The 25,984-nt window shown below is 43.7% G+C and overlaps 1 protein-coding gene across 4 annotated transcripts in view; it reads left to right on the top strand.

Annotated features, from left to right (window-relative positions):
• The window catches only part of ERBB4 (erb-b2 receptor tyrosine kinase 4), a 966,448-nt gene that overhangs the window by 519,926 nt on the left and 420,538 nt on the right, over positions 1–25,984 (top strand). For all 4 annotated transcript variants that reach the window (XM_074968100.1, XM_074968101.1, XM_074968099.1 and 1 more), the window contains exon 3: positions 19,917–20,103. In XM_074968100.1, coding sequence (XP_074824201.1) covers positions 19,917–20,103 — 187 coding nt within the window. The remainder of the gene's footprint in view (positions 1–19,916; positions 20,104–25,984) is intronic.

The following is a 25,984-nucleotide window of genomic DNA, read 5'->3' as shown; positions in this document are numbered from 1 at the left end:
ACCAAGTATCTGGAACAGCTTGTATATCAATGGACACACCTATCTGCCGCATCTAGAAAACAGTCACCTATTGTAGAAGACAAACTAAAGATATTGATATAGAAGCTGGTCATCTAAAGTTCATTTTCTAGGTCTTTCTGTAGGAATAGAAAACCCTGACCTAATTTCTTTTGTTTGTTTTCTGAATCGATCCCAAGATGACTGGATCCTACAGGTAAAGGAGAGAAGTTCAAGATAAAGCCCTTCGGAGCCAAGAATGACTGCAAGAGATGGCTCTCACCCTTACCCTGAAATTATCTGCTTACATAACTTTAAGGACAGGCTGCTATGAGAATGAGAGGTCTTTTGCTCAACTAGGAAAAAGCTGCTATTTTATCCAGGATTTTTCTTCCCTCTCACAGCAGTAGAGTGCAACGTGTAAGCCAACGAGGATGCTACTGAAAGATCAGGGTTTTAGATATCCGGTGTCCCTGAAGATTGTTATACCCAGCAACCCTGAAGGAATGCAAACCTTTATATACCTAAAAAAAAAAAAAAAAAAAAACTGAAGCAGCTCTGAAATTCATAAGACTTCAGCAGAAAAACTTAGCTCTGCGAAAGTCTTAAGGCATTTTTAATGTTAAATTAAGCCGGTGTGTAATTAAAATGGCAATACTATTTGTTAAATCAACGGTATTTAAATAATTAATTTTCTTGTTAGTTATGTAGTGTGTGCTTAGCTTCAGAGAGTATATGTTAATTAATGGGGAGCATCTCCTGTAATAATTTCATGACAATCTAACCTTTGATGATCCTGATTTAGGTCGGTTCTCTATATTGTCTGGAGTATGAACTAATTAAAGGGGGAGGGGGAAGCTCTGTGAAATGCCATTTATAACCTTTTCATGTAGATGGACTCTTGCGCGTTCAGTCTCCTTTTCTCCTCTTATGATCCCAAATAGTCCTCCTGACTACAAGCCAGATTGTCAAGGCCAGTCATGGTGGCACAAAAAGATCACAACTTGGCTGCAGAGTCCAAACAGAAACTTTCCTTGCTGGAGGGGAACTCTATGCTGTATGAAAGTATACACAGTGGAGGCCCTTTGTCTTTGCCCTCTGTCCCCGCACTCCCAGTGGATGAGATGCGTCTGGGATGGAACTGGGCACATGTGGGATAGGAAGGAGGTGTGTCAATCGTTTATGCCTCTCCTTCACTGCCATAGGGGCCACTGGTGATTCTATGCCAGTGGCTCTCAGAGGAGCTCTTCTCAGAATCTGAGGTGCTTTGGTGCAAGATGGGATCTGGCCATGGTTAATTTTATTTAATATTAAATACAATAAGAAAATTTCAGAGCACTTGAAAAATTCTTTCCTAGAAAGAAAATGGGGGCATTTTAGAAAGGGAGGCTATCTGTTAGCTTGATATATTATTTTACCACTGTCATTCAGCTGGGAACCACTCAGATTATTCCTGTATAGTTACTGTTATTTCTGTGATAAGTTTTATGATTGGACCTTTGTTCCATTTTTAACTATGACAATCACCAATCTAGTCATTCTGCCTTCAGCAGGGTATTGGACATAGTTCAGTGTGTTAAGGAACAATATTAAATATGGAGATTTCCTCTAATTACGCATTTGGCAACAGATTGCTTTCCCAATACTTTACCTGTGTAAGGTACCTAAGTAAGCAATATTATATAGAGCATATTATATCCAGAAAAGGCAGTGAAAGAACATTAAGGTTGTAAAGCAAAACATTCAAAAATTAAGAAACGCAAGAATTAAGCTTCTTGTGCAGACTGATTTGTCCCCCCCTTTCCCCATGTGTGTATGCATTATGATAATCTTCTGCACGCCTTTGCTCCTATCCCGGTCTGCACGTCCCCAAACTCCTGTTCCTAATCCCTTCCCCTCAGGTTTCTTTTCCCTGTCTCTCCCCTTTAGGGTTGTCACTTTTCTAATTGCTGGTAACCAGACCCCTGAGGCCCCACCTCTGCTCTGCCTCTTCCTCAAAGCCCCACCCCTTTCTCCACCTCTTCCCCCAAGGACACGCCCCCTTCTCCACCTGTTTTGACTTTCCAGTCAAAAACTGGACACCTGGCAACCCTAAATGGCACCTAGACATAGAAGCGAAAAACCCGGTCTGCCCGGGTGAAACCTGGATGGATGGCAACCCTCCCGGCCCCATTCCTCATCTCTCTGCATTTCAGTGACCCTGCTTACGCCTCTTTCTCTTTGCTGTCTGGCTGCTGGTAGAGGGGGCACTGAGAACACAGCAGAGAGAGTCTACCTGCTCTGGTTTCCTATGCCTGGTACCACAGTGGATATTAGCTGCCAGGAGGAGCAGTTGCAGGGAAAGTCCTGCTCAGGTCCTGTGGCTTTCGGCTGGAGCATGCTCAGTCACTCTGTTGGAATGGCACATGCACCGTCTCACTGGCCTATAGGAGCTGTGAGGGGCTGGAGCGTGTACAGTGTGGGTAGAATCTCCTGAGAATTTTGTTGCAAGATTCTAAGTCTCTACTAACCGTGTGTTGAGTGTTGTCAGAGGCTTATAACTTGGCCAGCTTTGCACAGGGATGACAAAAGGCACATCCCTGAGGCTAGGACAACCCTCCTGCCAAATTTCAAGTCCTTACTCCACAGTACGGAGGAACCAGCCTTTCAAAATGAGACAATTGTAAAACCGTCGTTTTATCGTTGGCAAAACGTTGTATTTTCCCCTAACCTCGTTCTTGGAAACAACTGAACCGTTTTTGCCAAGATGCTATTTTTTAAAAAAAATCGAGGCATTGCTACCTGTGCTGCCTCTAAGTTAGGCACACATGCCTTGGATGCAGACATTAAGCAAAACGCAGCCTCCCGTCTTATCTGTTTTTCACACTTTAAAAATCTGTACATGGAATACATTGATATTAAGGTCCGTGATCCAGTATTTCTACATACTTGGTGTAAAAAACGTATGAAGTGGAATATACAGCCCTTTTTGGTATGGACTGAGATCAAGAAACGTTTTGAGATTCCCAAAGACAGTAAGAAAAAAAGGAGGTTTTAACTTCACCAACTGGAAATTCGGTAACGGGGCAGCTGTAATGGGATGTGTCTAGCGGTACTCACATTTTGCAGAAACTCAGAACACCAGCACTACACGGCAAAGCACTGAAGCAATCTATTGCTCTCATTTTAGTCTTTCTAACATGATGTATGGCTAAGACACTTTGCTCCCTCAGGAGATCATACAACAAACTCTCATGGGGAATCACTCTGAAAATATGTTAAAGGGCAATCAGATATCGAGGTATAATGTCAAAATACTCGCTGGCTTTCTAGATATAAGTGCTACAGGTTTCTTCCAGGACAGGAAGATGCTTCAAAGATGGAGCTGATACACACTGGAGAGTTCATGCAGGCCATGACACTACTGAATTCGAAGAGCTCAGAATTAAATTTAATAGGTCTTCATGGGATTTCTATATGTGCCCACAAGTTAGATATTTCCTAGGCATGGATACTAAGGGAGAAACAGTATAATTGGGTGTAACAGAGTGGCTTGCCCCATGGGCTGGGGAGCTTGGGACTAAGCCAGACCTGATGGGCCACATCTAGGTTGAATCTTGTGATCCCAGGATAAAAATTGCAGGAAGTTGCAGCGAAGGGGGGAAGCCCAAAAACTGCAGCTAGGTCTGCAGATGCACTGCAGGGAGCAAGTAGTCTCCTGCAGGACTCTGTGTCAGCAGGGGGAAAGTGCAAGAAGCAGGAGAGAGTGAGGAAAACTCTCCAGGCAGAGAGGCCTGGGGTGGGAGAGACCCTGTCCAAGAAGCAGGAGAGAGAGACTGGAAAGGCCTGTGAGAAGGGACAAACTCCAGACAAGGGGTACTGGGAAACAGACAGATCCTCAGAGAGGAGAGAGATGCGTCCAGCTGAAACTGGGGTGAAGATGGTGTAAGTTTGTGTTCTATTTTTAAAGAGTTTCTTTCTTTTGGACTACTGGTGGAGCGAGAGACTGACCTAAAACTGGGGCCTGTAGGGCCAGCTGTATCCGGTGACTACATCAATAATATCCCTTGTGGAGGTTGGTTGAACTACTTTTTGAACTATGAGTTCTTAGAGTGCCCTGAAGGAGTGGGGGAAACTGAGGCAGGGGGCTATAAAGCAGCTTCTGGCCAAGAGGGGATGCTTAGGTGGTGGCTGCATGATATTGCAATGGGGAAGAATTATTTGGTAGAGACTCTCGGATGTCAGTCTAACCCAACTCAGCTCCTAGCGCTACAGTATAATTTCTCTTTTTGTAAAACAATCACAAATGTATTGCTTAAGTTGGTGTTTCTCTACTCATTAACCTCAAGACCCTAAGAAAAATGTAAGATCTCAAATCCAGAGTTAATAAATGGCAAAAAACACTTGAATTCTTCTTTAAAAATCTATTTGCAAGACTTGTAGCAAATGCTATACTTTGACCTCCATAGACATTGCTATTTTCCATCAATTTTGAACAAATCAATTCAGATATTTCCAAATAGGATTTTCAGTCACCATTGTCACACTGTCTGGTGTGGTTCACGACCGTGAGTGCCAGCCTCAGGGCAGACTGTCAAAAAGCTGGGCAGACACCCCAAACTAGTTGTGTGTTCTATAATTAGATTTCACCAACCTGGTAACAAATGTAAATTTCTGGATCACGGTAACAGAACCCAGGCAAGCTAGACTTAGTGAGAAATGGTCACGTGTACACACACACACACACACACACACACACTCACAAAATATTCAGATTGCTCCCAGTCCCAAGAGCCCAGTCATTTACCCCAGATTAATTTATACCTTGCGCTTGCACCACATAAAACACTCCTAGCCAATCCTATAGTAAACTAACGATTTATTAATTGGAAAAAGAAATGAGAGAATTATTTACAGGTTAGCAGGCAACATATAAGCACAAATGAGTTCATAGGTGCTGGAACTATGGATGCGGGGGAGTGCTTCTACACCTTCTGGCTTGAAGTGGTTTCCCTCATATACAGGGTTTACAGTTTGATTCAATTGCTCTCTGCACCCCCCACTAAAAAAACTTTTCCAGCACCCTTGAATGAGTCTGCCAAAAGACGCCAGAGTTGTAATAATCTGGCAGCACTGAATGTCTTCTAATCCAGGTTAACCCTGGGGATATTTTAGCTCCAGCCCTTGTAAGGGGCCAAACAGCAAAGAGAGAACCATTTCTTCTTGTGAGCATCTTTATATGTCCGTTCCCCAGAGTTCAAACCGATAGGTCAAGTGTTCCTGCACATTACTACTTCTTGGATGGATGGGGCAATCGACAAAGTTTTTTGTCCTACAATGGGCCATTTAATTTTGATAGTCCTTCTTATTGGCCAGGGGAACCACTCTTCCTGCCTACATTCACAAGTTCAGAGCAGACATTTTTACCATTATAAAGCAAAACTTTCTTATTACCTTATAGCCTGGGATACAGACATTACAAGTGAGATTAATGCATGCAGCAACTTACAAACATTGCATAGACTCTAAACACTAAACACATTTTTACAAGTCTAACACCTATCTTGAACAATACTAATATATAGATGAGCTGATCTGGTTTCCAGCTATGAATTTGTCAGTGCTCAGGTGATGCCTACAGAGTTGGCACCCGGTCTGCCAGCGTCACAACCACCACTCAAAACATCATTTATAGTGCTGCCCCCTGCCAGTTTGACATTGTTCTGCCACATCTTGGATTCCATGTTGGCAATTGCCTGAGTGTTTAAATCTCCCCAATATATAATCTGAGAATTGATCTTTAGGTCCTAATTTATTATTTAAGAGTACAGATCATGATTTCTCTGGTTGGCAAAAAAATTATCCTATATCTGCTGACTTTACCAAAAAAGTCCACATACAGAAGTGTCAACAGAAAGTCCAAATCTACCATCTGAAAGACAAAATCATGGATCAGCAACCCCAAAGAAACATTCCATAAACTATGCAGTTCTGTGTATGTTTATATATGTATACATATAAATCTCCTGGGACTTTACTAAATGATAGATTAATTAACTGCTACTTTAAATTCCAGCAAAAAAATTCATAATTACATTCAAGCCAATCAGTCTGTTGCTGAAGTTATTAGTGTTTTGTATTTCAATTTACAAGGATCATATGGATATAAGGAACCATTTGCTTCAGAATTTCTAACTGCTGTATTGAATGTCATAAGTCATAATGTGGTTTTCAGGTTCTTTCTGGAGCAGTCTAACACACAGCTGATGGCAAAATCACAGCTGAGCCCTTCATTTATCTTGAGTGCAGTTATTTTGGTTTCATTTTGGGTTTTTTTTTAGAAGTCTAGCGAAGGTGCCATTTTTCTTAACAAATCTGAATTAAAGCTGTAACTTCAGTTCGTTGGACTATGTTTTCCGTGACTGACAGGCAGCTCCTGTGATGATGCACCATTTGCTTCTGGATCCGTCCTCAGAAAAACTGTTTTTCATGATCTGTGTCCTGAAATCCATCGCTGTGTTCGAACTTGAGGGAGCTTCCATTGAAGCTTGTACTGTATATCTGCGAAACCACTGATGCTCAGAAGGGCTTAAGATCACAATTTCATCAACGTTGAAGTAAAAGAAGAATATTCATCTTGGGAAAAGACAACATAGGATTTGTTTTGAGACACATTTCATGTGTGTGAGAGAGAGGGGCAGTGTTTAGACACTGTCTGTAAATTGAGTCTTTTCTCCCACAAACAAAGTCAGCATTAGTTATGTATTTCTCATAATTATGGATGGATTGACAAAGGCATTTAAGGGAATTAGGTACCCAAATACCATTGAATCTCTCTTAAGCTTCTTTGAAAATTGGAGTTTGTTTATCAATTATCATACAGGTTATATAATGTATGGAATAGCTAAAGCATCATTTTAAAAAATATATTTGCCAACAGTTACTACACAGCTGTGTCTGACCTACCATAATTTCCTCTATACTTAGAGAAAAACTGGAAACTGGTTGCTCAGATACTACTTTTGTGTGCTCCAGATCAACACTACTGTTCACCTCAACCGCTGCATCAGTATCGACCTACTTGGTACTGCAGGAATTCTGCTACTCCAGGGACTTGTTAGTGTTAGACAAGCTGGAGTTCACACAGCTTATGAGTACCGAATGATTCTCAGTAGTGACACCCCAGCAATTATCCTTGCTTCCCAGTACAACATGATTCTCTACTCTTTTTTCCTGGGGTCTGTCCACTGGAAGACATTTAGGAGAGGATGAAGGAGAGACATTAAATCAGTCTCCTCTCTATCAGTATGGGATTCCCCTCTGCATCGTTCCAGGAACCCATGCTTTGACAAGGATCCTTGTCCACAGCAGGGATGGTGGCAACCACCCCCTCTCTGATATGGGCCCCTCGACAACGGCAAAACTGGGATCCTTGCATGGTGTATTGGCTGCAATTTGCACCCGGAAATTAGGGTTTCACAGTCTCCTCCACCAAGCTCCCAGCACAAGGAGTCCCTTGAAGAACAGGAGACCAGGGCAGACAAAAAGGCCACCCCACAAACATTCATTTTATTCTTGTCTCTGGACAATGCAATCATGTCTCCATGACCATCAATGGCTGATGACTTTTGCCAATTCCAGGACCTTGTGAAGAGGGTGGCTGATACCTCTTGAGGAGATTAAAGACTCACAACACAAGCTCGTAGACATCCTGCAATTGGCAACACCCACCTGGGTTGTGTTACCCATTAATGAAGCGCCCCAGGATCCATCAAAGACTTTGTGGCAAACTCCAGGTGCCATTCCGCCAACTTGTAAATGGGCAGACAGGAAATATTATGTTCTCCCCAAGGATTCAGAATGTTTGTTTTCTCACCCCGACCTAATTCCTGGGGGAAGGAGGGGTTGGATGCCATAAACGATGGGGTAAACAGCATTACTCCAGGTCTACCCCTTATGATAAGGACCAGAAGAGGTTAGACCTTTTGGGCTGAAAGGCATATCCATATGAGACCCTACATTTTGGATTGCAAACTATCAGGTGTTTGTGGCCAAATATGACTTCAGGAATTACATCAAGTTTGGAACCTTTATTGAACATCTTCCACAGGAGCATAGAGAGTACTTCCAGGCCATCATTAAACAGGGTCAGTTATTAGCCAGAACCTGTCTCCAAGGGTCCTTCGATGCTGCAAATACTGCCACTAGATCCACCACCACAGTGGTTGTCATGTGTGGGATGTCGTGGCTCTAGCTGTCCTGAGAGAGGTTCAGAATACTGTTGAAGACCTCCGAATTGATGGTCAAAAGCACTTCTTAGGAGCTATGGATGAGCCTCCGCATATGCTGAAGAATGCCAGGGCCACACTGAGGTCTCTGGGTATATATGCTCCTATGAGCAATAGAAGATTTGGCAGTTCTCTGGATTTCAGAGCCACTGAACCCACTAGAAAGAGACAAAAATTACAGAGGAAGAGAGCTCCTCCCCCTCTTTCAGTGAGTACCCAGTCATCATCAAAACAACAACTTTGACAGGTTGGTCAAGGACTCGACTCCTTCTCACCTCTAGTTTGCAAGCTGCAACCTTTTGCCCACCTTCCCACTTCTAAAGACTGCCTTTCCCATTTCCAACAGGCCTGGTGGTGGATTACAACAGACAAGTAGGTCATGGAAGTTAAAATACTATGCTACATTATCCACTTTACATCCCTCCCTCCCACCCCCCTTCCCTGTCCCTCTTCAGGGATCCTTCTCATGAGACTACACTGAGTCATGGAGAATAGGTCCATCAATGGCTATTAGCCAAGATGGTGAGGGACAAACCCCATGCTCTGGGTGTCCTAAGACTCTACCTGCCAGAATCTGGGAGCAAACAACAGAAAATGTATCACTCCGTAACTGTCCTGTTCTGTTCATTTCCTCTGAAGCTCCTGGCATTGACAACTGTTGGAAGACAGGATGCTGGACTAGATGGACCATTGGTCTGACCCGATGTGGCTGCTGTTATGTTCTTATAGCCATTATACCATTTATTTACATATTTTATGTTTATGAATTAGAGTAAAAAAGTCTCATTGCAGAATTATCCTGGAATGGTGTTTCAAATCCTGTCCTTATATTTCTGGCTATCTTTTTCCCTCCAGCAGATCAAAGTAGTTTCAGGGCTTGCTTATTTTGTACAAAACGTCTGTTAAACTAAAATGTTCTCTACATCATCATCCTAGCTCAGCAACTCACAAACATCAATTCATTTACCCTCACACAATGTTGCTGTTATCCCTGTTTTACAGATGGGGAACAGATGCCTGAATTCAATAAAGCACATGCTTAATTTTAAGCAAAGGCTTAAGGGCCAGTTTTTAAGGTATTTAGGTGATGAACTCTCATTAAAATCACTGGGAATTAGGCACCTAAATACTTTTTAAAAATCTGGGCCTACATGCTTTCCTGAATCAGGGCCAGAAATTAAGTAACTTGTCCCAGGTCAAACAGAGTCTGTGTGACAGAGCCAGGAACAGAACACAATTTGCTTAAGTGCCTTTACCACTAGTCTGTCTTTTTTCAATGAATGTTAAAAAAATAAAATCCACAGTGTTTATGTGAAACATCAGTTGTCCTAATTGTTTGTTGATCTGTTGTTCTGAATCAAAGACAAAAATTTCTCTTATTTTACTCCATTTCACTAGGTTTCCTTTGTGTCAGAACAAACGAACAATTAAAGATCTGAAGTAACAACCTCCTCTCTTGTTTCTCATTGACAGAATTTACTTTGACTTTCCTTTTCCAAACTACTTGTGCTCAGCTAGCATTAATTACAATTAGAGTTTCTGGTTTTAGATTTTAACTGATAGAATTCCCCTGAATTTGTTTTCACAGTGTGGCATCTTGAAAATAAGCATTGAAAATAATTGATTTTAGTAATTCCATTTCTTTAGGTTGTTCAGCTTGTCTGTCAGATTACATCCTAGAGTGTGTTGCTGAGAAGTTAAACAATACATCTAGGTGGCAAAACTACCACTGAATTCAATAGGGCCAGGATTTCACCCACAGCTGTCATTCAGAATGACCCCAATCCTGATAAGCATCTCTCAGCACTTCCACAATAAAATCTATCTGATGATGATCTAGAGATGGAAGGTGCTGAAAAATCTAGGTTGCAGTTTATAGTTTTCCCTCTGTTAAACAACAGAGTGCATTTTCCAAACTGAAAATTGTCACTGGGAGGAGGTAAATTTGCACTAAAGATCTTTGGAAATTAATTTGAATTTTATTTTATAAGCTGGTAAAAAATGAAATGCACACCTCGAAGAACTGCATAAAATGAAAAATGAATTTCAGAGAAAAATAAACCCAGAAATCCTGACACCTTAATTACAGCTAAGGAGTAAAATACAAGGGTGGCAGAGAGACAGTAAAGTTCTGCTTCTAATACTACTTTCTCTCTCCTGGAATCAGAATAGTCTGGTGACAGGATGTTTTAGGGGATTGAGAATATAGAGCTTTCCACCTCTAGATCACTGGTCTGAATCTGGCTGAGGCCGATAATAGCTGCAAGTTGGCTCTGTTCAATAGTCTGTGTGAAAAGCCTTCCTTTATCTTCTTCCCTGCAACACCTATAAGTAGCCACTTAGGTTTTTTTAACGTGCTCTGTGCTTTTCATCGACATCAGTAATATTTAGCCAATTAGAAGAAAGATTCTTTGGGGCCTTATAGGTATTTGGCAACATGCAGGTTCAGCAGTGCTTAAATGCCTGCTGAATAGGGATGCATTTACGTGCTTGAAGAGCCTAGCTGAATCGGGGTCTTAATCATAATTGATCAGGATGGAAATAATGTAGAGGTTACCTTGCATTTGTTGGATTTGCATGTCTTCAGCCTCCAATGCTGCCTTACCATTCACCATATTTGCCAGCTGAGGAGACAGTTTATTATTATTATTTATTACTGTAGTGCCTAAGTGCCCTAGTCATGTACCAGAACTCCATAGTATTAGGCGCTGTGAAAACACAGAACAAAAAGTTGGTTGCTAGCCACTAACTTTTATGTAATATAAAGAGGAAGAGAGGAGGGAAAGAGAGAGAGAGAGAGAGGAAGAAGATCCAGAGTTACAATAATTAGATTTTTGGAGTGGTTTTTTGTTTCATCCTTCCATTTGCTTGTTTACTGACTGTCTGCAGCGAAGGCTAGAAAACCAAATCTTTTCCGCAAAAGATATCGCCCCAGACCGAATAAATAGCAGACGTGTGGTTTGGCCCTTGAAATATCTATTTATCCATGGAACATGAGCCAGACTTTTTGCACATATTTGAGACAGCTAGACTGTGTACCCGTTACCTTAGCATTGTAACATTAGTGAGCAATACAAGTGCTTTCCAACCTGATGTAAGGGTTGCCTCTGGTAGACCCTACTGCTTATTGAGCAAGTGAGCATAGCCAGTGGCTCTGTGTTGTGGGTGAATACCCACTGATAGGAGCTTACATTGTCACCAGTAAGGTTCTTCTTACTGACCTGCTCAGTCCCTCCAGTCCTGGGAAAAACAGGAACTTGATGCTCCCTGCGGAGAGCCAATGCCCAGAGATAGGACAGAGAGAGGCGGGAAGTGGGTAGATCCTGGCTTTGCACACCCAACAAGCGGAGCAGTGGTGATTGTTATGTATAGGTGACGGGGTGGTAGCAAGGGATCATCCTCCATTTTGGAATGTGGGGCTCTGGACGGCAGGGCTGCAGTGAACCGCAGGCTCTGGCTGCTCTTGTGTCAAGTAATGTTTAAATAAAACTAACTGACCCGGTAAATGCAAGCTCTCCATGGCTTAATAAAGAGAACAACGTACTTTGTAGGCTGGCCAGCTTACTTAGCCAGGAGTACAGCTGGGACTAAGCTGTGTCATGACAATGGTTGTAATAATTTATTCCTCTCGGAGGGCAAGAGGAAGGAGCAGGGGTGGATTGGGATTCTCTGAGATGGCAGGTTTTGTTCTCTGGTGTGATTATGTGAACTGTGTGTTAGAAATCTTTATTGTCACTATTATTATTCACTTATTTTCACTACTTCAGCCTGTTTGTTTCCTTTATGCATTCTTCTCATCTTGGCCAATGAAAATCAATAACGTTCATTTTGCTTTTGTTTATAGCCAGTGTCACTTTCGCATGCTCGTTGCTGCTGTGCCTGGGTGGTTAGCAATGCAGAGTGCGTTTACTGCTTTAAAACCAGTCGTTATTGGAATTTAAAGCACAAATCATGGACATCAGATGTCTATTAGTTTGGCAAAAGATTGGTTTTACAAAATCTAATTTTAAGACATTTCTGTTTATCGTTTCCTTTTAATCTCAACATCTGATTTATTGCCATTGAAGAACACGCTTGTGATATTACATCTTTAAAAAGATTGTGTGCAGAGAGAAGGTTGAGGACAATGGGAAATTGGTATGTGGATTAATGTACCTGATATGAGCCCTGAGGAAGGTGCTTTACCTGCAGAATCGGAGCGTATAAGGTGTAATCCACTGAGCGAGAGTAAAATGAATATACTTTTTTCCTGAACACTTCCAGGGAATAATAGAAGATGGGGGTGGGGGGTGGAAGCTTTTTCTCTTCCCTGCTGATCTGACCTACATATATTTGCTGTGCCTTGCCCTCTACACACTCCTGCCTTGACAAGTAAATTGGCATTATACACTATGAGTTTTCCCTTCTGCTGGCTTGTATGTGGAAGGAAAACACCAATCATTTGGGACTCATGGTTCAGAGAACACTGAAGTCTCACAGACTGAATATTAATGGGGGATGAATATTTGTCTCCTGTTAATATATCCGACTCCTATCCTTTGCCTTGACAAACATTTAAAGCTAGCTTGTAAAGAGTTAAACTTTCCACGTTCTAATAGGTTTGCTGCTTTTTTCTCCTAGAAACACGCACTCTTTCTCCTTTAAAAATAAATAAATAAAATAAACAACAAAAACCTAACAAGCCAAGTCAGAGAAGCGGCCGCCTCTGACTCTTGTCTCCTCAGAAGAGTCTTCCCATCTGCTTTTCACCACCCAAGCATCTGTTGTCATGGTTGTGTGAACATCATCCCTCCTCCCTCAACGAAGGAGGGTTTTCAGATCTTTTCATTAAAATCTATACTTTAAAAAAAAAGTCACCCAGATATAGGGAGGCAACTTCTCGTGAATGCATGTTATTGGGCTGCCAGGTTGTGTTTACTTCAGAATGAACACCACTGTGGGTAACATCAATCTGTTTCCTCTCCCATCAGATACTGATGAAGAAGATTATGCCTCATGGTTGGGAAGTAACCATGAATAGAGCTGGCCAGGGATTTTCCATCAAAATTATTTTTTGGCTGGGAAACAGTTTCTGAAAAATCCAATTTTTCAGGGGGGAAAGGTTTTTGAATCAGGAAAATAATTAGTTTGGGGTCACTTTGATAGTAACCTGTGTCTGCCTCAGCTACTGCAATGCTTCATAGCAGTTATAGCCAAGGTGTCTCATATTCCCTTTGACCCCAGTGGGCTTACCCCTGAGGTTGAACTGGCATGGTGCTTCATGGGAGTCCCATGACTACAGTGCACCATCGGAGATGTAGTCCAGCCAGGGAGCCCACCCATAAAGGAGAACAGGGATATGAAGCAGTGTGCAGCTGTGGGGAACCAGATTGGTGTTGAACAGAAAGCAGTGAATGTAGAAAGACCACCTGCTTCAGGTCATTCCTTAATTCCTTCAGTCATTCCTTTTCTATATTATGGGGACCACACAGAGAGCTGAACAGTAAGGAGATAGCCCAGCAAAATTCAGCTCCAGTTCTTATGTCCTGATACTGGACTAGCCAAGATTTTTGTGCAGCAGGGTGGTGGAGTTATGGAAAGTGTCAGCTTTGTGTGCAAGCAGTGAGAGGTTCGAGCTCCGCCTAGTCTTGGTTTGAATGGTACAAAATTCATACGACATGGTCCCTTCTGACCTTAAAAACTAGGAATCTGCACTGAAATCAATGGAAGTCTTTCTAGCAACTTCAGTCAGAGTTGGATCAGATTCTGAGCAGGCTGGTGAGAACTGCATCCAAACTGGCAACGCTTGGCCTCCTGGCTGGCGGTGTCAGCCGACGTGGTCCAGGATTGCTGGTGCACCCAGAGGTGATCTCTCCAGAACTGCCGAAGAACACTGGCGAGCCAAAAAGGGGTAAATGGCACAACCGCGACCCAAAAATACCACACCAACTGAGTGTGTAAATAAAGGAGTTCACTAACAAGTACTGTAAAACTGGTTCCTTTCAGAAGCATTGTGTGTTCCCTAAAACTGTAACCCCTCCCCCACACACACACACTGTTTAGAGCACCATGTGCAATGACTGCTAAAAGGGGGCTCTGCGCACTGCCACCACCTCAAGCGCCAGCTCTGTAGCTCCCATTGGCTGTGGTTCTTGGCTAATGGGAGCTGCGGGGGCAGTGCCTGGGGACAGGGCAGTGCGCAGAGCCGCTTGGCTGCGCCTCCGTGTAGGAGCCAGAGAGGGGACGTGCTGCTGCTTCCGGGAGCCCCCGGAGGTAAGTGCCACCTGGAGCTTGCACCCCTGACCCACGCCTGCACCCCAACCCCCGGCCCCAGCCCTGATCCCCTCCCTTCCCTCTGAACCCCTTGATCTCAGCCTGGAGCACCCTCCTGCCCCAAACCCCTCATCCCCAGCCTCTCCCCAAAGCCCACACCCCCCAGCCAGAGCCCTCACACACCCCCACACTCCAACTCCCTGCCCTGCCCCAGCCCTGATCCCCCTCCTGCCCTCCAAACGCTTTGATTCCAGCCCAGAGCACCCTCCTGTACCCCAACTCCCTCAGCCCCAGCTCCACACCAGAGCGCGCACTCCCAGCTGGAATCCTCATCCCCCCGTCCCAGCCCGGAGCCCCCACTCACACCCTGAACCCCTCATTTCTGGCCCCACCCCAGAACCCTCACTCCCAGCACAGAGCCGTACCCCCCCCACACCCCAACTGCCTGCCTCAGCCCAGAGCCCCCTCCCATACTTCAAACCCCTCGGCTCTAGCCTGGAGCCCCATCCCACACCCTGAACTCCTCATTTCTGGCCCCACTCCAGAGCCGTACCCATTCCCACACCCAACCCCCTGTCTTAGCCCAGAGCCCCATGCCGTACTCCAAACCCCTCGGCTCCACCCTGCAGGCTGGAGCCCACTCCTGCACCCCAAATCCCTCACCCCCAGCCAGAGCCCTCACTCCTTCCCTCATCCCAACCCACTGCCTCAGTCCGGAGCCCCCTCCCGCATCCTGAACTCCTCATTTGTGGCTGCACCTCCAGCCGGAGCCCTCACCCCTCCCGCACTCCAGACCCCTGAGCCAGCCTGGTGAAAATAAGCGAGTGATTGAGGGTGGAGAGAGCAAGTGACAGAGGGAGGGGGGGTATGGAGTGACCGGGGCGGGGCCTTGGAGAAGGGGTGGGGCCTCAGAGGAGGGGCTGGACAGGGGGTGGGGCAAGGGTGTTCAGTTTTGGAGGAGTAGAAAGTTGGAAACCCTACTCTGAACACCAAAGCAGAACTTCTAAACAGTTTATCTTTGGAGCATAGTGTCCATACTGACTTTTGAACTGGTGGTGTCTGAATGTGCATTTTGAACGTCAGTCAAGAAGTACGGGTGTGAAGAGCTAGCATCAGTGAATCAGCAGAATTGCAAAAATCCGCACATATGCAAGGCTAAGTTTAATAAGGAAGTAAATGAAAGCCATGCTAAATGAGGCACAATGGAAATTGCACTGCTTTAACATTGCCTTTTTTTAATCTTTCTTTCTTTTTTTTTTTTTGGCTAGGCAAATAGTGTGATAAGGGCCAAATCCTGGGAAAGAATGTATAGCCCAATTAAGTGAGTTATGCACTCACATGCTCTCAAAAGGCAGAAGGTTGAGAAATAGATATTTCAGCCCTGCTATCTTGTAGCTGATCTGTAACCAGGTCTCAGTGGGTATGTCTACATTGCAATAAAACACCTGCAGCAGGCCTGTGTCAGCTGACTCAGCCTTGTGGGGCTCGGGCTGCAGAATTGCAGTGTAGATGTTCAGGCTTGGGCTTGAGCCCAGGCTCTGGGATCCTGCAAGGGCATGGGTGTTTTGCTGCAGTGTAGACTCTACCCTGTGTGCTTACAGATTGTGGGAATGGTACTGAATGTGACCTGTTTCCCCAATGACATCGAAAAGGACACATTATGAATGGGTTGGAGGTATGTTCTACGTTAAATTTGTTGTGGTCACACACACACCAGTCCTGGAACAGAGGTAGTTACAAACAGCATGCAAGACAATCCCTTCTTTCAGGAATCTCAGCATGTTTCAGGGGCACTCTGACTCCAATTACAGACCAAGGCAGAGAGCGAACTCTCCTGCAGGTGGCATAGCACCTGCTACACAGCCTTGTGCATAACAGAACTAACAGCTGCACATCTTCCCAAGACTGAATATTTGTTCACACAATCGTCCATATTGTTTCCTAGTGTGTAACGATGCCATCTATTGACACTTGCCATAATATCTTATTATGTATGTCTATATTGAACCAACAACCAGGAAATTCACAGTGGAGATGAAAACTCTTAGCATAACTGATTTGTTTAGCGTTTTCTTGGAGTTCCTACACAAATGCGTAGCTCAAGGGCCAGCCCTATCCTCTGGCAGTGAGGGAAGGAAGCTTACTGGCATATCTTGTATTCAGTGGTCGGACTAGAGAGGAAGGCATCTCCCACCATACATTCCCAACCCAATTCAGTTTGTGAACCAGATCCTGCTCTCGCTTGAGTCCCCAGCTAAAAGGGGCTGCTTGAAACTATCCCTCGAACCTCCAAAATAAATGTAGACGATGCAATGTTTTCTGGGCAAAAATGATTTTTAATGGAGCTGGTGAACAGTATGAATGTTGGGTGTGTTTTTTTTTTTCATCAAAAGTGTTCATGAGAATTTTGAACTTCAGCCCAAAAATGGGGGGGTGGGGGGCAGGGTGGCGTTATTGTGAATGCGCTCCCCTTCCCCCATTTTTCCACCAGCCTTGGAACTCCTCTGAATTTTTTGAAATTTGGAAAAACTTAAGTGCCTTGCTAAATCACAATGATCATCAGTCAATTTACACCTGTTGTTTGTGTGGGCTTTTCACATGGCAACAAGGAAGACATATTTTAAAAATAGGAAAATTTGGTTATAAACTTCAAAAATTGTCAGGTGTAGCTTTTCATTTTTTGAAACTGCTTTTAATTTGTCTGTTTTTTTTTAAAATTGACTAGATTCCAAGTTGACAGTGCCCCTCTAATGCATCTAAACATTCAGTACATTCCTAGGGCATCAGCAGAGCAACTGAAGTCATAAGTATATTTTTAGTATTGTTTTAAGTTTAAAAAAACAAGCAAATGAGTGGTGGGAGAGACATGTTTTTTCAGGAAATTTCTGTTTGAAGCAAAATAAACTTCTGAGATTTTGTAAACCGAACTGTCCTGTTGAAATTGAAAACCCAGATGTATCTTGAAATTCATAGAATATCAGGGTTGGAAGGGACCTCAGGAGGTCACCTAGTCCAACCCCCTGTTTAAAGCAGGTCCACTTTTTGCCCCAGATCTCTAAATGGCCCCCTCAAGGATTGAACTCACAACCCTAGATTTAGCAGGCTAATGCTCAGACCACTGAGCTATCCCAGACCACTGAGCTATCAGTCTTCTAATGATAATGAAGCTAGGGTCCCAGGATATAAAACAACTCTGCATAGGGCTATTGTACTATACATAGGCTTGGAAGGATTAGATCTCTATTGGTAAAGGTTGGCAAACATCCATTTCACCATACAAACACAAACTGATGACAAAAATATTTACACATAGGCAGGTAAAGAAAAATGCTCCCTGTGAACTTGGAGTCAAAATCCAGGGATTTAGACTTTTGAATTAGGCTTGTTACAAATGGACTAGCGAATGAACAATAAACAGGAATAATTCCTCACTTTAAGGATCTTTGCTCTGTATATTTTGACATGGGATGTTGACAGTTTTAATGGTTTATAAAGCTTTAACTTTTTGAATTCAATGTCTACTGTCATTAAATAATTGACTTCCCCATAATGTCATGCAGCTGTGAAAACTGAGATCCGTAAAAATAGAAAAATGCTTAAAAATAAACATTGATGATATCAATTGAAATTAAAAAAAAAATCAAAATTCTGCCAAGCTTAAACACCTCCCAACATAGCGAAATTCATTGGGTTATCAAATTCCTGTGATGACACCGTGATCTGTTTGGATGCTGAACAGATTTTGAAATTGCTCCAGAGCCTTTTTAATAACTTCACTTGCAATATAAGGATCTGACTTTAATGGGACAATATTAGGCCAGAATATGCAAAGCATATAACCCACCCTTATGTGATAGTCCGGTAGCCAACATTACATCTCTTGTCTATTACATATTTATTATTTTTATAAAGTTAATTAAAACATTTGTGCTCCATCGGGCATAAAAATAGGGCAACTGCTTCTTGATACATTGGGAACTGAAAATATCCGAGTCCCACAAATCTATGTTGCTTTTCTTTATAATGGTAAATGTTTGATTGTATACATATCATCATTAACACACATTTTTATTAGGGTAGTGACTGGAGGCTCTATTCAGGAACTGGCCCCATTGAACAGAATTGTATGTGTGCGCATTGTTTTAGGCAGGGACTGTCTAATACTGTGTGCAGTTTAAGACTCTGATCTTGCAAAGAAATGTGCACATCCATAGCATCAAGCATGTAAGTAGCCCCTTGATTTCAATCACTTACAGTTAAGCTTATGCAGAAGTCTTTGCATGATTGGAGTCTAAATTGCCACGATAGCTAAACAGTAACTGACAGACAACGTGAAAGGGATTCGGCAAGTAACTCCACGCGGATGAACCCCTGTGCCACTTGAAGCCCTGCTGAAGTCTGCAGAGCTCTGTGCAAGTGTAGAGATGCTCCCATTCAAAGCTGCTTGCCCAGCTGGGACCAATTAGAACTGGTTGAAATGTTTTGAACAGAGTTGGGGATGATTTTTGGTCAAACGGCCTATTTAATTGGTCTACCTTTTTTGTCTTTGGGGGGGCTGGGGCAGTTGTGCCTTTTTAAAAAAATTTTTTAAACCAAAATGTTCTCAAATGTGATCAAAGTGGTCATTAACATTTTTCATTTGATTCAAGCCATGTTTTCAGTCAACCAAACGTTTGGTAACTCATTTTGATAACAGTTTTGACAATGTTTTTGATTAAAAAATTGGGGGGTGGAGCCAGATAAAATGGGTCCATTTCGAACACTTCAAACAGGAAAAAAAAGTTTAATTTTATTTCAAAAATCGGTCTCACTTAGTTAAAAGTGCAAACTTGTGGTGTTTTCTTTAACTCCTCCAAACCAATTCTCTTGTCCCTTTCCCTCTCCTATGCACAGATGTCCCAACCATCTCTTCTGCCAAAATTCACTCCCATTAACCTGCCAATACCAGAAATAGCTTCTTTTCCTATACAAAAAGCTATTTGTGCTGACACGTGTGTGTTCTCTCATTTCTGATACGTACACAGTGCTACCTGGATTTATGGGACAACACAGCTGCAGAACCAGATTCTAATCTCAGATATGAAATGTACCACCACATATTTCAACAAGAAAGTACCCCTTAAAATATCAAACTTGAATGCATACACAATAATGCAGGTTTCAGAAAGCACCTTGTCACTGACATTAGGTGCTGGCCCTTGATTTCTGCTGTTCAAACCAGCATCAGTGTCTATATTTAAACATTTATTTTACAAGTTATTTACATCATTTGTTTTCAGCTGAGCAACTGAAATCTCAGTTGTGGCGTAGTAGCGTTGGCCAACGCTGTGGAAATCATAAACATTTAATCAATTAAAAGGGAAATATTTCTAACATGGATGTTGCTTCTGTCTCTTTCAGTCTATCCGAGAAGTCACGGGATATGTCCTGGTAGCATTGAATCAGTTTGAGTACCTCCCGTTAGAGAACCTACGCATCATTCGTGGGACAAAACTCTACGAGGACCGATATGCCTTGGAGATATTTCTTAACTACAGAAAGGATGGTAATTTTGGACTCAGGGAACTTGGCCTGAAGAACTTGACTGGTAAGGAAAACACCTATAAATAACTGATTGGTCATGGTGGCAGCTGAGCTTGCTGACTATTTATACAGATGCACTTGGATACTAGCATTATAGAGGGGCCATATGTGTACCTAGATAGATAGGCATGTTGAAAATTTTATGTAGTTAAAAGATTTATAGATTTGTCTAATCTAGTTCCCTTTTGGGTGCCTAGAGTGGTAGCCATCTTAGTCTGTATCAGCAAAAACAATGAGGAGTCCTTGTGGCACCTTAGAGGCTAACAAATTTATTTGGGCATAGGCTTTTGTGGACTAAAACCCACTTCATCAGATGCCTGGAGTCAGAGGTGAAAGAAGCCAGTGCACCGTACTGGGGTAGCCCAGCTTCCCCAGGGGGCAATTTAAAGGGCCTGGGGCTCCCAGCAGGTGGCTGGAGCCCCAGGCCCTTTAAATTGCCTCCAGACCCCCTCTGCTAGAACCCTGGGGTAGCAGCTGCGGGGCTCCGGCGGCTATTTAAAGGGCCTGGGGCTACCCTGCTTCTACTGCCCCGGCCCTTTAAATAGTTGCCGGAGCCCCGCAGCTGCTACTCCAGGGCTCCGGGAGCTATTTAAAAGGACTGGGGTGCAGAAGCAGGGGAGCTGCAGGCCCTTTAAATAGCCCCTGGAGCCCCCGCTACCCCAGGGCTCTGGGGGCTATTTAAAGGGCCTGGGCTCTGGCTTCCTCTGCCACCCTGGTCCTTTAAATAGCCGCTGGAGCCCCACCGCTTCCCCAGGGCTCCGGCAGCTAATTAAAGGACTGGAGCAGTACAAGCAGGGGAGCCTCGGGCCCTTTAAATAGCCCCTGGAGCCCCGGGCTGCTGCTGCTACCCCGGTGGGGCAGGGAGAGAAGGAGCGGGTCACTTACCTTACAGGGTGGACTGGGGCTGGCTCTGACCCCCTCAGCCCCACCCCTTCTGCCCTAGGCCCCGCCCCTTCCGGGGGCCAGAGCTGGCCCCAGTGTACCGGTAAGTCACTCGACTTATTTTCACCCCTGCATGGAGTGGAACATACAGTAGGGAGGTATAAATACACAGAATATGAAAAGATGGGAGATGCCTTACCAAGTAGGGGGGTCAGTGCTAACGAGCCAATTCAATTGAGGTTGAAGTAGGCTATTCTCATCAGTTGACAAAAAGGGGTGGAAATCACTTTTGTGGTGCTAATGAGGCCAATGTAAACAAAGTGGCCCATTTTTGAACAGTTGACAAGAAGGTGTGAGTATCTGCATGGGGAAATTAGTTTTTGTAGTTACCCATCCACTCCCAGTCTTTATTCAGGCCTAATTTGAGGGTGTCCAGTTTGCAAATTAATTCCAGTTCTGCAGTTTCTCTTTGGAGTCTATTTCTGAAGTTTTTTTGTTGAAGAATTGCCACTTTTAAGTCTGCTATTGAGTGTCCAGGGAGATTGAAGTGTTCTCCTACTGGTTTTTGAATGTTATAATTCCTGATGTCAAATTTGTGTCCATTTATTCTTTTGCATAGAGATTCTTTTGGTTCTGATCCAATATCTTGTGATTTCACAATCCAAAGGATGTCACTGACTAGAAGGAATGGTCCAAATTATAGTATTGGCTAGAAGGAATTAACCTGGAAGGAAAGGTTCAATGGCTGGAAATGTAGATATGAAACAGGCTTCAAAAAGCAGGGCCAGATTTTCAGCCAGTGTAAATTGGCATAGCTGCCCTGAAGTCAACAGAGCTGTACCAGTTTACCCCAATAGTGATCAGGATTGCTATGTTTGGGTGGATACTACCCAACAGTTGTATTTTAGCCTGGCATATGCCCTGGAAACAGTGAGAGCTATGGCTGAAATACAACTGTTGGGTAGTAACCAACCAAAATATAGCGCTAGCTCTCCCTCTCCACTTACTTTACGTAAAGCATTTCCTTTACTCTCGCTAATGCTTTCGCTTCTCTTTCAACTCCAGCTTGTGTGAAGCAGAAATATTTTTGAAAGAGCAGATGAACTTTCACAAAGTTATGTTTCAAAGCCATATGCACAGTAGTGGCTTTATGATGGTCAGTTATCCATTATTTATTGCTTCTGGGGCAGATTTCTTGATGCAAAAATGTCTTCAGAATTGGCACTATGTCCCATTTTCTTTTTTTAATTGGTGACTGTGGGGCCATATCATCCTGAGGTGGTGCAGATTAGCCTAGCTCAACAGAGCTGTGACCACTGACGACCACTCAGGGTCTGGACTTTGGTGTCTGAGATTGACAGTCAGATTGGTAACCCTGCTTAGCATATAAAGAATGCAGGTAGCTGCTGTACAAACTTGTCTAGAGAGTTCATTCAAAGCCACCTTATTTATCGTTGGTACCTCCCGAGGAGAGGTTATCAACGGTGATCATTTTATACCACACTCTGGTGGCTTTGTGACATGGAATCTCTCCGCTAGTGGCTAAATGCAGACCACAGACTGTAACCCCAACTGGATTTGAAGTTTGGCCCTCAGTACACAAAGGTGTAGCTCAACCTTTCTGAACTGAGTTTAGGCATTTCTATTTTGTTGTTGTATAACACAGTTGACATGGGTGCCAATAGTTCTCTTTTGTTAATGTCTAGCGGAATTTTACAGCCATGCTTGAAATAAGCAGATGCTTTTATAAAGACAAAAAGAAGACTGATTTGACCTAGCAATTCACAAATGTCCCCACTGTTGTTATATTATCTGCTATATCGTCATACTGAACTACAGTGGCATTCTGGAAACATGGGTAACTTTTTTTTTTCCAAAAGACTTATGAGCATAAATCACTTAGGCTCAGATTTTTGAAGCTATATAAACATTGCTGTGCTCGGCATTGATGGAATTTAGACTCAAGTGCCTAAATCCTTTGGGAAACATTTAGGCTCCTAAATCTGCTAGGCACTGCAATGCTGAACTCACCAATGCCTAAATAGCTTTAAAAATCTGGGCCTAAGGCACTTTGGAAAACTTTTACTTTGAATCATACTTAAGTTCCTAGGAGCCTCAGTCACTTCTGAAACTGGAAGTTACGCTCCTAAGTCACTTGGGCCCTTGGGACATTTCCTCCCATGATCTGCGACCACCCGCTCCCTTATCACCCTGTTCTGCACTATCCTCAAAGCGACCTATTTCAGGCAACTATAGGCACACACAAGAACTAAAGCATGTTGTGGTTTACACAAGAGTGCACTACCTTGGGTGCATTGCAAAGCTTGAGACAGAAAAAATAGTTACTTTCCACCTGTGGAGGTATGTCATCAGCACCCTAGTAATCTGTAACTTGCTATGATTTACTGCTAACAGAATATGTTTTCTAGCTACAAAAGAGAATCTGACGCATTAAAATATTTAAAAAAAAAACAACCCGAAATATCACTGCAGTCCTATCAATAGCTCCTAGAGAGAAAACAATCAGAGTTCATTTGCAATACCAGGCAGCATTAGGTTCTAAATGAGGGCAGACAGAGCTTAACAACCCACCTTTTAAGTAACTGGGCTCCCTTTGTGGTGCTAATACCTCTGCAGAGGGTAGCCTTGAAACATAGACAGTAACTGGCTTCTGAGCCCCAGTATCAGATCGTATACAGTACACACATCTTTTCAGCAATGATGTCCCTGCCAGAGTGGGCTGGGTATGCAACTGTGGCATTACTCATCTCATCAACCAGATAATGGCTTTGATTGAGTTCTCCTTTTCTCTATTATGCCCATCACCCTGATGTCTGAGTGCTTCTCTTAGTCCCCGAAACCCTACATCTACTTTTCTCCTATTCCCCACCTCCCAATTTATCATTCCTTTCTCTCCAGTCCTAGGATTCTTCCGACCCTTCTGATATAAGATGTTCATCCAGATCGTCTGTAGCTTCATGTAACTTAGGGTATGTCTATGCTGCACGAAAATGTGTGTTCAACCCCCGTCTGCCCTATAGGCTTTAACTTGAGCTGCTAACCTGGGTTAACAGCCAAATTGTTATGTCTTAAATGCTATTTTAACCCACGTTAGCGAATGCAGGTTAGCTAACCTGACTTAAGAACACACCTTTTGTTTTTATTTTGCACTGTAGACATACTCTTAGACTAAAGAGCATTCATAATAGACGGTAGAGGGCTTGGGTTTTTTTAGCACTTAGCCATGGCTCTGCTGGCTCGTAGGGTGAAACAGCTGCTGTTTTAAGTTCCCAGCTCAGGATTTCATTCCTGAACCAGCTGTCATGCTCCAGTTCACTGTTTGTTTGACTCAGAGACATCCCTTGTAAAGGCCACTTTTATATGACTGGCACAGCATCAAACCTATGCAGTAAATAATTTCATTTTCCTTTCTTTCAAGTAAGCCTCATAACACCACTCTTAGCTCAGCCTCCGGCACTTTCTTATTATTGAGTATTGGTGATTGCGTCCACGTTGTCTGACTTAGGTTTCTACAAACCCTCTCTTGGAATTTGTTGCTCAAGATGTGTCATTGTCTCTAGGAAGAAAAGTGGCTAGCACCATTAACTTTTAGTCTTGTAGCAACTTGCATGGAATTTGGAGGGACGAGCATAGGTTGCAGGCGGGAAGAATTTGCAGGAGGCACCAGGAGGTCAGTCTAGGTGATGCTAGCTGCGGTTGCATCATCTCCGTAAATAGTTCTCTTAATAAACAGCCAGTTTAGTTTTACAAGCATGGAGTCCTTTCATGTTATTACCCAGGACGTGGTATGTGAAATAAGCCTAGCCTCCTCTGAGTGCTTAAAAACAGTTTCCTGGGGCTGAAGATGGACTTTTGCATACTTCCAGATAATCAAAATACTGTCTAGAGAGCACATGGCCTATTGTCATTTGGAATCCTGCTGATGCATTGGCTATCTTTTCTCTTAACCTGCTTCATACTGTAAATCCCATCTCCAGAGCATGCTAATATTTAACCCACGTGTGCTAACATCTTCAGCACAATTTAAGAATACCTACTATTCTTCCAAGCTGTGCAAAACTAACCTGGGGTTGTGGAGGTGGATGACATTACACCTTTCAGGGTTGGATTAGCTCTGAACTTACGTCTATGCAGGGGTGAAAGTAAGATAAAATACTTATCGGTACGGGGGCCCTGCTCCGGGCCCCCAGAAGGGGTGGGGCATGGCCTTGGGCAGAAGGAGCAGGGCTGGGGCGGTCAGCCTCCCCCAGCCAGCCCTTCCATGCTGCCCAGCCCATGCCGCCTGAGGCTCCGGCCGCTGCCGTGGCAGCAGCGGCGGCCGGGAACCCTGGGCTCTCTTAAATTGCCGGGCCCCGGGGCAGCTGCCCCTTTTACCCGCCCCGTTGGTGGCCCGGGGGGGTGGGGGGGCGCAAAAGGGGGATCAATGTTCAAGCGCTGCCACAACAGTGCTTTAACATCGGCTGTGTATGGGCCAGTTCTTACCAGTACGCCGTACCGGCCCACTTTCACCTCTGTGTCTACGTATCCCAGCAGCTCCATATCAGAGTCAGAAACAATCATCGTAACCCCAGTCCTGTATTTAATTTAAGATGAAATTATCCCTACTAGTGCCAGTTCCTCCAGCTTCTGCTTCATTGCAGACTTCAGCAGATTAAACCTTGCACGGTACAATTATTGCAGCTAATTAAAGCCTGGGTGTAACCCTCTGAACGACATGAAAACCTGGTGAAGCGCTCTTTATTGGATTTTTGCCCTGTGCAAACAGCTAAGGCATGTTTGTTCTGTTTGTACAGTGCCTACCTCAGTGGGGTCCTGGTCTGTGAATGAGGTTCCTAGATGTTACTCATCATATAACTGCTGAGGATGCTTCCACCTCTAGTGACAGATGTGGACTCAAGCTTCACAGTCCCATTCTTTCCACTAGTGCATGGATGCCCCCAGCAGACTTTGAAGCTGTGTTCTCAGTGCTGTATGAGATACAC

Source organism: Natator depressus, chromosome 11 (genome assembly GCF_965152275.1).
Source record: "Natator depressus isolate rNatDep1 chromosome 11, rNatDep2.hap1, whole genome shotgun sequence".
Taxonomy (NCBI): Eukaryota; Metazoa; Chordata; order Testudines; family Cheloniidae; genus Natator; species Natator depressus.
This window is presented reverse-complemented; position numbering and strand designations above follow the sequence as displayed.